General features: G+C 36.2%; 1 protein-coding gene across 6 annotated transcripts in view; it reads right to left on the bottom strand.

The window, feature by feature from the left end:
• Nucleotides 1–15600, bottom strand: part of FAR1 (fatty acyl-CoA reductase 1) — a 65584-nt gene that overhangs the window by 32921 nt on the left and 17063 nt on the right. For all 6 annotated transcript variants that reach the window (XM_012780726.2, XM_012780729.2, XM_012780727.2 and 3 more), the window contains 2 exons: nucleotides 7439–7634; nucleotides 2101–2276 (listed from right to left, as the gene is read on the bottom strand). In XM_012780726.2, the coding sequence (XP_012636180.1) occupies nucleotides 2101–2276; nucleotides 7439–7634 (372 nt within the window). The remainder of the gene's footprint in view (nucleotides 1–2100; nucleotides 2277–7438; nucleotides 7635–15600) is intronic.

Consider the following 15600-nt stretch of genomic DNA (forward strand, 5'->3'; position numbering starts at 1 on the left):
TATGTTCATGGTAGAAAAATAATACACAGATAACATTAAAAACCTACCTGTAATTGCACCATCCAAAGATAATTATTGGGAAATATAGAAAGATATACATAAATACACATATATATGTATGCAGGTATTTTATGAAAATAAGATTATATTATAGTTCTAATAACTTTTCCGTCACTCTTGAATCATGAACACATAATAACTGCACAGTATTTCACTTGGCTGCATAGAAAGAACTAAAAGGTAAATAAACAAAGCAATTGCTACAGATTCAGATTTTCTGTGGAGAACAAGTAAACTAAGATATCATTTAAATTTCTTGAAGGAAAAAAATCTTTTGAGAAATGTTATTTCAATTTTATAGATAAGGAAACTGAAGCTCAAATTCACCAGTTAATAAATGATAAACATCAAGATCAGAACTAAGGTATGTAATTCCAAAACTCATGCCCTTTCCATTACAATGTTGCCTCAACTTACTCAAGAATGGATGTGCCTGTAATATCACAGTGGGTAAGGCCAGCATGGAATAAAATAATGAGAAATACCTTGAAAACTATAAAGCAGAAATATAATAGACCACTACAGTGCCCTCACATGGAATACAGACAAAACTACTGTAATACTTTGGCATTGAGCTGTCACATTATATAATGTTGATTAAGATTTATACTTCTATTTATATTATTAAAGACAGTATGAGAGATACTATACCAAAACCTTTTGCAATCAATTTTAAAACATTTATTTTAATTGACATAATAATTGTACATATTTACAATGTACATAGTGATATTTCAATAGGGCACTTAGCATGTCCATCATTCTCAAACTTATCATTCTCAAACATTTACCATTTCTTTGTATTGGGAACATTCAATATTCTCCTTGTAGCTATTTAATTTTAAAACATTTTAAAGAGAAGGCCTTCAGGCAGTTTTGAAACCTAAAAAAGTCTATACCAATTTAACTAGCATATGACCATACAATTAGATTAACATTATAAAAACTATTTTTGGACATACCATCAAAAAGAATACTCTAAATTAAGAATCAACTATTTTAAATGAATATTTATTAGTTCAACAGTGAACATTTTGGATGTTAACTTTTTATTTAAACAAGAATCTTGGCCGGGCGCTGTGGCTCACGCCTGTAATCCTAGCTCTTGGGAGGCCGAGGCGGGCGGATTGCTCAAGGTCAGGAGTTCAAAACCAGCCTGAGCAAGAGCGAGACCCCGTCTCTACTATAATAGAAAGAAATTAATTGGCCAATTGATATATATATAAAAAATTAGCCGGGCATGGTGGCGCATGCCTGTAGTCCCAGCTACCCGGGAGGCTGAGGCAGGAGGATCACTCGAGCCCAGGAGTTTGAGGTTGCTGTGAGCTAGGCTGACGCCATGGCACTCACTCTAGCCTGGACAACAAAGGGAGACTCTGTCTCAAAAAAAAAAAAAAAAAAAAAGAATCTTGAAGGAAGGAGGTTCAAATTATTTTCTAAATTAAACTTATGTCCAATGTACCTTGCCCCAACACTGCCTCAAGTTTTAAGATAAAAAAAAAGTGTATTCAGTCCAATTAGCTGTGTCAAAAAAAAATAAAAAAATAAAAAAAATAAAAAAAAAAGTGTGATTTAAATTTATAAGCAATTTTACCTTATTCTGTAAAACTTGAACCTAATTTTGTTTAATTTTCAAATGGATATAATAGGGAGTAGAAGAATAAAGCTCCTGGGGTAGAGGTTTCTGAAAGAATTATAGGAAGAGAAGATATAATAAACACTATTTATTAGTTGTTAAGACTAATACTCCTAACCCAAGGTAAACTTCTCTTTATTCTACTCCATTTCTTGCCTCTTCTGTGTCACATGTTTAAACACATGGCAACTTCTTCTAATAAACATATACTAGTTATCCAATGTTTTTGAACTGATAATAAGAGGAAGGAAATTCTTTTAACACCCCAGAACACTGAAAGCCACAGTTAACATATGGCAAACAGTTTTGAATCACTTTCAAAACAACTTGACTAAAAAGCAGAATTAAAACAAGATCTTTTAACTAGGCTGAAGTTAAAATATTATATATTACCCTATACTTACCTTAAATTTTCATTAAACCTTACTGTGGCTGCACAGTGGAATATAATATTGGTAGAATCTATGATAACCTCTTTATCTTCTTCACTGAGAGCCAGTTTAGGTTGGGTGAGTTCGCTGTTGATTGCTATAATTTTCTCTCTAAAATCTGGATTTTCATCTCTCAATCTGTCAAAGAGCTATCAAAGGGGAAAAAATATTTATTTTAGAGCAGTATTTTTCCACTTTCTAAAATCCATTATCACCATTTTTCCCCACCAAGGATGATTATTTTAAAAACTTAAAAGATTGCTATTCTTTTTTTTAATTCTAATTCTCATGAGACATTACTAAAATTACTATTCTTAATTGCTATTATTTATATAGAAAACACCCTATGAGGCCCACACTATTATCCTCATTTTATAGATAAGGAATCTGAGACTCAGCTTAAGTAGATTGCCAAGGACACAGAGCTGGCAGTTAACAGAGATGAATTTGAGATGTCCATGTCTTAGCTGATTAGGTTATGTTAGCCCTCACAATAGGCTTAAGCAATACAGACAATGTCTAAAATGATCATTCAGATTTCTAAAATCCAGACAATTTATCACTTCATTTCACTTTTATTTTATTTCTTTTCAGTAGATTTGAGTAAAACACTATGATTCATATTTTATAAAGGGGGGACAAAAAAGGTGGCAACAAATAAGCAGACCAGAAACTAGACAAACTTGGGAAGTATCATAATGGAAACACTCAAATGGAAAACTCAATATTCTTTAAGTAAAACCAAAGAAATAAATTTTGCTAGATAATCAGATCATAAGATGATTATAGTTTAAAGGAAATTCAGTTGTAAGTCAAGTTTAATTTTTTTATACCAGATTATATAAAGGAACACCCCAGGTCACTGCTCTATCACACTTTGACTATTCACTTGATTTAAAGTCCATACTTGCAGTTTGAGCAGGATTCTTAACCTGGGAACAAAGTCTAGGTAGTATATATGATGCTCACTTTTACCTTCCTACATGACTTTAGTATATAACAATCTTCCCCTCTACCACTGCTAGCCTGTGACTTCAATATTAATGTGTCTTATATTAATTTAAAAAAATATTTACTAAGCAACATTTCATATGAGGTACCTTCTAGATACTGAGAAAACAAGGAAATGTCCTTTGCCCTCAAGTATAACAGTAAAAGCTGCACAAGAGACAATTAAAATAGTATTGTAAGTAATAAAATAGGAGTAAAAGTACAGTGTTACAGGACCGCACAGGAGAAACAACGAGCCCAGCTCTGGAAGACCACAGATGGCTTCTCAGAAAAAATGACTTTTAAGCTGAGACCTGACAGATAAACAGAACACGTGTGTGTATGTGTGTGTGTGTGTATGTATGTGTGTGTGTGTTGGAGACAGAAGTGAGGGGGGAAGGTCCTGAGATTACAAAGTAGAAGAATAGTGCACCAGGCAGGGGAAGTTGCATGTATAACCCTCAAGAAGTGAGAGTGAATGAGAAATTAAAAGTAATTCATTAGGAATGTAACATAGAGTATGAAGGAAAAAGTGGTTAGAGCTGTGTGGAGATAAGAAGGGCCAGATACTTGTGTCTTGTAAGCCACATTAAATAGATGGATTTTACTGAGAGCAATGGTGAGCTACTGATAGATATTAAGCAGGAAAGTGATACAAGCATGTTCATAATTATAAAGAACTCTTTGGCTATAATGAGTTTTAGAACCCTCTTGCAGTTTACCCATATCAAGAAATTTCTTAGTCTAAACCAATATAAGGACAATAAGGAAGAAAAAATAAATACATTTTAGATGTAACGTCCAAAGGACATGGCCAGTGACTGAATTTGAGGGATAAGGAATGCAAACTCCATGAGGTCAGGGGCCACATCTATTTTGCTCAACATACAGGCCCTAGATAAGCAGATCCTGCCTATCAAGAAAGATCTCATAAATGTTTATTAAGAATAAATTCACTAGACTGAGAATAATAGAAGAGAAAGAAGTACAATTTTGGAAATACAAGTTCAGTTTTGTGAATGCTGAGTGTAAAGTACCTACATGACACCCCAAAAGAAAAGTCTAGTAGAGGTGATTGGCTTAGTGGGTCTGGAGTTTAGGGGAGAGGGAACATGATTACTGATACAGATTTTATTAACCGCAGACAGGTAGTAACCAAAGCCCTGGGAGTAGAAGAGACTATCCAGGTAGCAGCAATGATGAGCACCTGAGATCCAAACTATTAATATATGAAGCTCATTCCAAATCTAATTTAAAGTACAACCATTCATCTCACATAAAACAAAGGGTAACCACTTCACTGGACCTACTAAGAAGAGATAAGGCAGGCGTCCTCAAACTACAGCCCACAGGCCACATGCGGGTGTTTTTGCCCGTTTGTTTGTTTACTTCAAAATAAGATATGTGCAATGTGCATAGGAATTTGTTCATAGTTTTTTTAAAACTATAGTCCGGCCCTCCAAAGGCCTGAGGGACAGGGAACTGGCCCCCTGTTTAAAAAGTTTGAAGACCCCTGAGATAAGGCCTTTCTAAGACAGAAACTTGAAGCATACCAATATTTAAGGGAAAAACCTAAGCAATAACCAGAAAAGTACTTTTTAACACCCTGAATTCATACTTTTTCATTCTCCTCATTGCTAATGACCTTTAATTCCCCTTAATACTAGCTGTCTACACCACTACCACCAGGACATCATGCTGCTTAGCAAGCTAGCTCTCAAATTTGATACTTTTCTCTAGCCATCATCTGTTTATTCAATATTATCTTTTCCAGTGCTTTCAACCCACCAATACCCAATTAGTTCCTATTTTACTAAGTTTACTAATACCTTTTTAATATTCTTTATTCCCTTTCCAGAATTTACTTCACGTTAAACTATTTTAATTCAATCCTCACCATCCATTAGAGTCTTTTCCCTGAGATATTCCCATAATCAGTGGTGATTGAGGGGTGATTTAGGTCCCCGGAGGGCATTTGGTGACATCTGGAAACATTTTTAGTTGTCACAACAGGGAGAAGAGGGAAGAGTGCTACTAGCACCTAGTGAGTAGAAGCCAGGAAGGCTGCTGATGACCCTAAAATGCACAGGACAGGCACCCACAACAAAGAATTATCCAGCCAAAAATGTCAATAGTGCTAAAGCTGAGAAACCCTACTATAAGTCAATGTCCCGTTATGGTATATGCTTTTTGCCTATGCTCTTTATTCCTGTTTCAAAATTATGGTAGACTTCACCTAAAGTTTCTTATTAACTTCAAGTGTATACTCACTGCTACTTCGCATAAAAAGGACTCATTTTTATTGATTCACCAGCAGTACTACACATAATTGGGAATGAGTGGCCCAGGATTAAGCAGTGGGGTGTGCCACGAGGAAATTGATGGCACAAGATAAAATGACATAATCTCATGGAGTATAATTTTAGTCAAATATTTGGAGAAAAAACACTTAGTTGTAATGAAAATAATGGTCATATATTTAGGTTAAACCATGTTCAATGAAATTTCAGGCTCTATGTAGAAAATATTCCTTTTCTTTACAAATTAGACTTACTGTGGAGGAAATTTTAGAAGCACTGCTCTCAAGACCCCAGAGGAGAAACCCAAGCCTTTTACATTTTGCTCAGACCCTCAATTCCAACCAAAGACATCAACTTCAATAATTGTTCCTATCTAGTCTCCTCTTAACACCTCTAAACTTACTCTCCCTTCCCTCTTCCTGCTTAAAAACTCTCTAGAAGGCAGGAACTCTATATTATTTATCCCTGAATTCAACACTCTATGTTAAGTCAAATGCCTAGGACTAAGTAGGCATACAAAATATTTTCTGAACTAAAAAAATGAATAAGAATAAATAATCCCTCACTGGAGGAAGGGTGATATTGGAAGGGAAATTTAAAATATATAAATTATAAGTGCTCATACTAAAATGCCAATTTGAGTAAACAAATGGCAGAGATGGCAACAAAACATACATGTAGGCATTCTATTTAGAACAAGCCTTGTGGTCTTACAGCCCCATCAATGACTCCTTTCTCAAAGGTTTTAAGGGAAGCAGAGGATTCCAAAAGAGTTTAGCAAAGAATCAAAAAGAGAAAAAATGGTTAAGGGAGACTAATGTATGCTAATTTGAATAATTAAAAAGTATAAGCATGATTTCTAAATTTCTAAGAAAAAATCGTACATCCCAGAGTTAAAAAAAATAAAAGTAACATTAAGGAGGAATATCTGCTGCATGGTGTCAAAGAAAAGCTAATGTGATAGGACAATTTGTTTCAAACCAAAGAATTATCATAAAGGTCTATGAAGTTCATTCAAATTCAAAAGTCTGGATGGCTGCTGTGGAGGGGTTTGCTACAGTTTTGGGTGTTTTAACAGGCCTATAAGAATTTAGATACTCATAAATGAGTGTCGTTCTCATTATAAAATAGACACTATAATTGAAATTCCTTTTTGAGATATGGCTGCAGAGTCAGATTCCTGATGTGTACCAAAGTTGAGCTTATCGCTTTCCAACTCATACTATCAACGGATAGCAGATAAATTCATTCACTTTTTTTCTATATGTTTTTAGATGGGCAATTAATTTCTTTCTATTTTTAGTAGAGACGGGGTCTGGCTCTTGCTCAGGCTGTTTCAAACTCCTGACCTTCAGCGATCCACCCGCCTCAGCCTCCCAAAGTGCCAGGATTACAAGCGTGAGCCACCACACCTGGCCAAATTCATTCATTTTGAGAAAATTCACAAGCTTATGATTATGAAATAATTTTACTTCAGCTCATTTCCATTTTTCTTAGAAGTATTTTTCTAAAGGTTCAAAATTTATGACCTATTCTTATATTCTATATGACCCTTATGTCATCTGTCAAATGGGAATATGTGACTTTTCTATCTCCTAAAACTGCTGTGGGGAGCAATTGGTGCTTATAAATTTTACACTGTTACCAAAGCATAGTGTCTCACAGCATAACAGGTAGTTCAAATATACCTACTAATTATTATTATCTGAAGGCTATTTAAAATATCTAGTAGTTACAAATAACCTACCTCAAATATCTTAAAATCATACTTTAAAAATCTACCATAAAGGTAATTTAAAACTTGTTATACAATTTTGCCCATCAAGGAGGAAAGCTTTGTTGTTCTTCTGATTCACGGATCATATCTAGTTTATTGCCATCCTATAGAAGCGTATTAAATTTATTTTAACAATTTTTTTCAGAATACTAAAGAAATATACTAAGTTACTGATGATTACAATAATTATACACAGAACCACATACCTTTTTTGCCCCTCCAAATGACCATTTTCCACACTTACCTTGCCACTAAGGACTTCTTCCACTCGCTCTTGTGGTGTCTGCCCAGCTTTCTGCCTCACCAAAACATACACTGAATTCACCTTAGGACAAGACCTCAGCAATTTTTCCAAAAGCACTTTCCCTAGGAAACCAGTAGCTCCTGTGAGGAGGACATTCTTGCCTTCATAGTATTCTGGGATTGAAACCATTTTGACCCTAAAAAAAAAAAACATGACAAATAAGCATTAGCTCAAGGATTTATATTCATTTTTACATACTAAAAATTTCTTTATATTCAAATAGGTATTTTAAAAGTCAAGCAAAAGTAAAAATTGAACTAACAAGAGAGGACTCTAACCTCTGGCTCATTGTAGTAAAATGGAAAGAACAACAAACTACAGCTTATTTTAACCCTGTGTTTTCCCCTGGATCACCTTAGATAAGTCACTTACCTCCTGTGGGCCTTAGTTTCTCTAGTACAGTTTCTACTAAACTATCTCTAAAAATTCCTTCCAATAACAAGAACCCAAATCTTCATTCAACCTCAGTTAAACCCTAAATACAAGTGAATGGTGTTTCTGTCTCCAAAGGGATTTATAACACCAAATAGAGGTCAGCAGCAAGACTCAATTACCTAGCTTGTATAACATGGCCAGGTGTCATATTCACCTATCATCACCAGTTGAAACAAGAAGAGGTAACACCAAGTCCTTTCTACTACATGTCTCTTAGTGATAATATATCCAAAAGGTGTTTACATCTCCCTTTTTAAAAAGTCATAGTAAGAAATACATGGGCTGACTTACCTACCCTCCCTACCAGAATTCCACTGAAACAACAGAGAAGATATACTAAGAAAGTGAACAAACAAAAGAACCATAATGAATGAAAAATAAAAACAAGGTGCTTATTCCAGTAATTTAGACCAAGAAAAAAAAAAGATAAAAAAAACACAAGGTGCAGAAGAATTTATGCATTATATCAGTACATAAAGATCAATCACATTCAAAACAATGCTTGTATTGTTTATAAATGCACACACACAGGATAAAATATTAACAGATGTATGAGAAAGAGGGCAATGTAGTCAGAGAAGAAAATAAGGAGCTTCAATTCTGGATTAAAACAGAAGGAAATCAAGGTAATTAAAAGATTGCTCACAGAATATCAGAGCCACTCATGACAGTCTTCCTCCCTATATAGACTTTGGCTTCCAGGCTTATTATCTAGATCTGCTTAAGAAGAGCACCCAGCACAGGTGCTAGGGACAAAAGAGAAGCAAGGCTGACACTGAGGTTGCTCCAAACATCCACAAATGGAGGTGGGGGAGGCAGGGAAATCAAGAGCGAGGAAACAAAAACAACCAAAAGGAAGTCTTTACATCATTCAATCCCTAGAATAAATTTTAGGTCCTCACCCTCTGCTGCTGGCCCTTAAACTCATGCAGAGCTCTCCAATCAGTAATCCCATATGGGGAAAAGCTCTTTTGGGAAAACAGACCTCAACAAACTTAGAGTAAGTCAGTATCAGCTACCAAAACCAACCAACTTCTCAGCCTCCAGGACAGTGAGCAATAAATTTCTGTTCTTTATACATTATCCAGTCTAAGGTATTTTATCACGGCAGCACGACACAGACTAAAACAAATGTTTATTTTATATTATACAAATTTTACCTCAATAAATTATTTTTTTCAATGCCAACAATTAAGAAATTAATATAAAAGATACATAAGACCTGTATTCTTAAAACTATAAAACATTTAGAGAAATTAAACAATATCTAAATAAATGGAGACATATATACTATATTCCTAGATTGGAAGACTCCATATTACAAAGATGACAATTATCATCCTTAGAGTCAATATAATCCCAATCAAAACTAAGCTAGGCCGGGCGCAGTGGCTCACGCCTGTAATCCTAGCACTCTGGGAGGCCCAGGCGGGTGTATTGCTCAAGGTCAGGAGTTCCCCATCTCTATTATAAATAGAGACCCCGTCTCTATTATAAATAGAAAGAAATTAATTGGCCAACTAATATTTATAGAAAAAATGAGCTGGGCATGGTGGCACATGCCTGTAGTCCCAGCTACTCAGGAGGCTGAGGCAGAAGGATCGCTTGAGCCCAGGAGTTTGAGGTTGCTGTGAGCTAGGCTGATGCCACAGCACTCACTCTACCCTGGCCAACAAAGTGAGACTCTGTCTCAAAAAAAAAAAAAAAAAATCTAAGCTGTTTTTGTTTTTGTATACAGAACTGAGATTCTAAAATGTTTATGAAAGTGCAAAGGGCCAAGAATAGCGAAGACAAATACGAAGAATAAAACGCTAGAGAACTTACATTACCATATGCCAAGATGTATTACAAAGCTACAGGAATGTGCCATTGGGACAATGAGAGAATAGTGCAGTCAATTAACTATATAGAAAAAGTTAATTTTGACCTTTACCTCCCACTGTAAACAGAAATGCATTCCAGATAAACTGGAGATCTTAATGTGAAAAATAAAACAATTATGTTTCTGGTAGGCAAACATTTCCTAAATAACAAATTGCTAAACAAAAAGGAAAACATTGGCTGGGCATGGTGGCTCATACCTGTGATCCCAGCACCTTGGGAGATAGAGGTGGGAGGATCCCTTGAGGCCAGGAGTTCAAGACCAGCCTGGGTAACATAGCGAGACCTTGTCTCTACAAAAAATTAAAAAATTAGCCAGGTGTGGTGATGCACACCTGTAGTCCTAGCTACCTGGGAGACTCAGCCAGAAGGAGTTCTTGAGCCCAGGAGTTGGAAGCTACAATGAGCTGTAATCATGCCACTGCACTCTACCCTGCCCTTGGCAACAAAGCAAGACCCTATCTCAAAAAAAATAAAAAAAAAAAAAAAAAGGAGAAAGAAAGGAAAATATTGATAAATTGATACTAAAATTAAGTTCATCCTAATACATTATTAATAAAAAGAAAAGATAAACCAGAGTAAAAAAATTTGTAAAATATATATATAAAATGAAAACATATTAATATACAGAATATGTAAAAAACACCAAATCAATAGAAGAGATAAACCAAAAGAAAAATGGGCAAGGTTTATATATGCTATCCCAGCTTAATTTTGAACAGAGGCCCCTTTCTCAAAAGTATCCCAGTTTACACAATAAACTATATGGTTACCCTAGTATAACCTCATTCAGGTCTGAGACTATTTCAAGACTTCAATGACGAAAAATCTAACTAAATACTATAGAGCACAGCAGTTCAAATGTTAAGCCAGGTACTGTGGTATGTGCCTGCAGTCCCAGAGACTTGTGAGGCTGAGGTAGGAGCACTACTTTAGCCCAGGAATTTGAGACCAGCCTAGACAACACTGTGAGACCCTACCCTGTCTCTTGTAAAAAAAAAAAAAAAGTCCAAATGTTAACTTCATATGGGAGATATGAAGAATAATTCTGCATCAATATACCTAACAAATCCGCTACATGTTAAATAGTGTACTGAGAACATAACCTAGAACCAATTATCTAACTATCTGAGCTTCATCTTCCTCTTATATAAAACTTTATTCAACAAATATTTATTAAGCTACTTACTAGATACAGTACCAGAAAGTTTTCCAGAGGTATACATATACACTTAAGACAGAAGATGTTAAGCAATTTTCCCTCTAATAATTGAAGACTTATAGCCTGAATATGTGATGGTTCAACCCTTAAAAAAAAAAAAAAAAAAAAAATCACAACTCTGTACTTACCTTCCTTCATTTATCAGGACATCTGCCCTACCAAAACTTAACCAGCAAGTCTGTTAATACCAAACAGAAAATTTTTACCAAACTTAATTCTCTCTCCTCAAATATAACAGTATAAAGTTTGCTAGCTAATCTTTATGCTGTTAAATATAACAGTACACACCACAGTGCCTGGCTTAATATCTGAACTTCTATGCTCTATAATTTTAGCTAGACTTTCAGTCCTTGAAATCTTGAAATAGTCTCAGACCTGAATCAGGTTATACTAGTATGGATAACTCATTGTACTGAGACTTGTAGAATAAAACTGCCTCTTACCAGTCTCAGGCAACTAGTTCAAAGCAATTTACATGTGATTTTATACTACTGTAATGACTTACCATAGTTTTCTTCATGGAGGAAAGAACAGAATTCACACAACTTAGCATAATACCACCAAAAATCTTATTGCAATGCCACCAAAAACTTTACAAGCACTAAAGTATTTTTAAACGCTGTCTAGGTACTCATGGCTTCCCCATCCAACCAATGCACTTCACCCTACTAACTTATTGGTAAAGAGTAAAAATGAGAATGCTTTTAAAGGAAGTCCAGACTTGTGCCATCTTCCACATAGTTCTGGCCAGGGTGGCCAGAAACAACTAGAAAAGCAATAGGTAAGAAAGGAATGATGCCAATCCTTCTAGAGTATGCTGTTTTTAAATTCCTACTACACAGCAAGATATCTAAAAGCTCCTATCATCTGTTGAAAAGTAACTGTAGCACTGCACAATATTATTCTGAGAAAAGCAGCAGCATTATCCTTTCTGTGCACTTGGGGAGGGGACAGACAGGACTGTGAAACGTGATTCATATTTCTTTTCACTGTTCTTGAGCTGCCTTAGGAAACATCACCTAGCAGTGGTAGTAGGTATTTTCTTTCAAAAACACCTTACTTTTGATTCAAAAGTTAAAGAGGCAGAAATCTTTCTGAAGATCAGTAAAATGCTGAGTACGAAATAGAACCATTACTTTCAATGTATTCACTTAGGTTTACTTGGCAAAGTCAGTTTTCCGAATAGCTGTAAAGACAATGTTTTCATATATTTGCATTTATAATTACATTAAAATAAATAGCTGCATAAAATATATTTACTTGCTAGGAGTTCAAGCTCAAACTCTGCCACTTAGAAGCCATAAAATCCTAAGACAAAACTACTACTCTGAACCTGTTTGTAAAAGAACATGCAGGTGTCATGGGCAAAAAGAGCTAGAAATGGCCACAAATGGAGACCCACATAGAACTTTTCAGGTAGTACCCCACCCAATATAAACCAGTACTTTTGTAACATAATTGTAGTCTCTTAAATAAATGTCCTAATATTAATGGAAGGCTAATCGTGTCTCATTAGTTTTAGAAATTTAAGTAAGTGATTAAAGACAAGATTCTCTCTCTCATTTTCAACTTTTAAAAGAGTTCTTTAAATAGATAAAGCAATTAAAGTGAGAGATCAGGGTATCCCAATAATCAGAAAAGTACATAGCTGATCCAAAGGTAGTAAGTTCTCTCAATTAATTGTTCACAGTCAGTCAGTTACAGATCAAACTCCTTGTTCTACTCCCCCTTCTCACTACTGCACTCGACTAGTCTTTAAAAGAAAAAACAAAAAAAAGTATAAAAATCAACCTTTTTTTTTAAAAGGCAGCTTTTCAGTGCCCAAAAATGAGAATTCCCTGCCTGTATTAGATCTAAAAACAACCCAAATCAATTATTAATATAACTTCTAATATAATGTCAGCTGGTTGTATCAGATACTTGCTTAGTAAGACAAATGTGAACAAGTATATGGGGAGTAGGATAGGAGGAAAGGAATGAGAGGCAATTTTATGAGCCAGCCAGGTAGAATAAGAACAGTTTTAAAGACTCACTAGTGATGAGAAAAATATATAGTAGAGGGAAGAAAAAAAAATTTATTAAGCATAAACTCTTATCTTTCATGCCTTCAGATACTACTTTCAACAAGTCTCCTTAATATCTTTTCTTGCCTAAGGTCACTTTAGCACACATATATAGAAAGAGCCAAATTTGAACCAGTATCTGTTAAGCAAATCCCATGTTTACAGAAGGCATAAAAAGTTTCTACTTGCTCTTTAGTGAGGGAAAGGCATCAACTCACATGGACTGAGTACACAACACTAGAAGACAAGTTCAGAGAAGGTGAACAGGTTAGAATAAATGATCTCAAAGGTCCTATCCAGTTCTAAGGGTTTATGATTCACTACCAGAGGACAGAACAGCAGTTTTCATTACAAAGCCTTCTCAGCTTTTACTAATTGCATATAATGAACAACAATCTGCTCCACACAAAATTTTAACGTATGAAATAAGGGAATTTCTAGCTGAAGAATCCTTAAAAATTACACATTAAAAGTTCATGGACCGGTCGGGTACGGTGTCTCACGCCTGTAATCCCACCACTCTGGGAGGCGGAGGCAGGAGGATTGCTCAAGGTCAGGAGTTTGAAACCAGCCTGAGCAAGAGCGAGACCCGTCTCTACTATAAATAGAAAGAAATTAATTGGCCAACTAATATATATAGAAAACATTAGCCGGGCATGGTGGCGCATGCCTGTAGTCCCAGCTACTTGGGAGGCTGAGGCAGAAGGATTGCTTGAGCCCAGGAGTTTGAGGTTGCTGTGAGCTAGGCTGACGCCACAGCACTCACTCTAGCCTGGGCAACAAAGTGAAACTCTTGTCTCAAAAAAAAAAAAAAAAAAAAAAGTTCATGGACCAAACTGGTAGGTAACACAATATAGATGTTTAACTGTTAACTAGTTCAGGCAGATGCTTAAACAGATAAAATTCAAAGGCAATTAAACTTTCCCATGATTTCCCTGAGGGCTATTTCCAGAGGCAGACAACAAGAAACAGAAAATACAAGAGGTCTATTGTCAAACTTAGGACAGGACTCAGAAGACCATGAAGGGGCACTTAATTACTGCTGCTATCAATTTGAATAAAAAGGTATCCTCAGGTTAAGAAATAAGTACATATCAAAGATCAGTGGATTTATTTCCAACCCCACCCTACCTGACCCACTGAAAGAGCTTACCTAGACAGAATCACTTATTGGAATATTAGAAACAAAAACTCCAGGGCAGTGGAGGTAATAAGGTAAGGTAGAGAAGATAAGCTCTGGGGGCTTACATGAGACTAGTAACAAATTCAAACATGTTTCTACAAATATCTATATCATGGTAACACTATGGATCACAGAATTTTGAAAATACATATTAGAGTTAACTGCCTTGGAAAAACACAATGAGCTATTAGGAAACGAAATCTTTAATGAAGTCATTTTCAGTACCGAATGAAATCAGGCCCTGCTTATAAATTGCTTCTTGCTAAATTAGGTAGGCCCTTTGTGCAAATAAACCTTTCAGATAACCCAGTGCCAAGATGCAGTGGGAAGCCTGGGGCTCTGAGACTAGCAGGCCTGGAAAGGAATCCAAGCTCACCCATTTACCTTGGGGGTGATGTAACAGGGAATGGCCTGAAAAAAAAAATGGCAAAACATTTTCTGTCTCTCTAACACATCCTGTACTCCTTTTTGATAATTAAAGCCTGCATCCCTGCATCAGTCCAGTGGTTGGGAAGGGCAGAGTCTTTAGTTATTTGTGCAACAGGATACGGCCCAGCTCTGACCTGGTAAAGGGAGGTCCTGGGTGGAGGTCATGAGATTGTCTGCAGTGGAGACAAGGCAATCAGAATCATCAACAACTGTGTTTGAACAGTAATTGCCTGAAGCTGAGAACCCATCCTTTAAAAGCTCTGTATTTCTGTTTATTAGGAGGACCATGGCATTTCAGACAGAAGTCTCCATCCTCCTCCTTTGCTGGCAAAGTATTAAAATGTCTCTTTCCTTCCTCCTCAAAACACTTGTTCTCATTCTTCTGATGCAGCTTTGAGAACAAGTGCAGAGCTTTTGGTAACAGATTTGGCGTCCCTGGGTGGGCTATTGGATTTCCAGTAGAATGGCATCCTGGGACTGCTGAAAGCAGCAGGGAGCAGCTCCGGGACAAGCCTTGGGTAGCAGCATCACCTCTTTGAGTATGAAAGAATAGGATTCCTAAACACATGCCGGAGTGCGATTAGCTCCGAGGAGCCCCATGTCTTTCTGCCCAAATGGACTCATTTCCAACCAACATGAACTGATCTGAGAGGAAGAAAATGGATTTGGTCATGACAGCCACAGTCATTTTTAAGTAAAGCCCCCCCAGAATGCCAAGACCCTGTTCCCACCCATTTGTGGGGGTTTTCACACCTCCCTGTTGGTTTAGAGGCACTATTTGTTGGTAGAAACTTAGTGGTTTATTGGGGCTTTGGGGACCTAGTTTGGATTGAGTTCATTTGCAGTTCCCAGGACAGGTGGTGGGGAGTGTTGGAGATGTTGGTTCTCT

Source organism: Microcebus murinus, chromosome 4, assembly GCF_040939455.1.
Source record: "Microcebus murinus isolate Inina chromosome 4, M.murinus_Inina_mat1.0, whole genome shotgun sequence".
NCBI classification, from domain to species: domain Eukaryota; kingdom Metazoa; phylum Chordata; class Mammalia; order Primates; family Cheirogaleidae; genus Microcebus; species Microcebus murinus.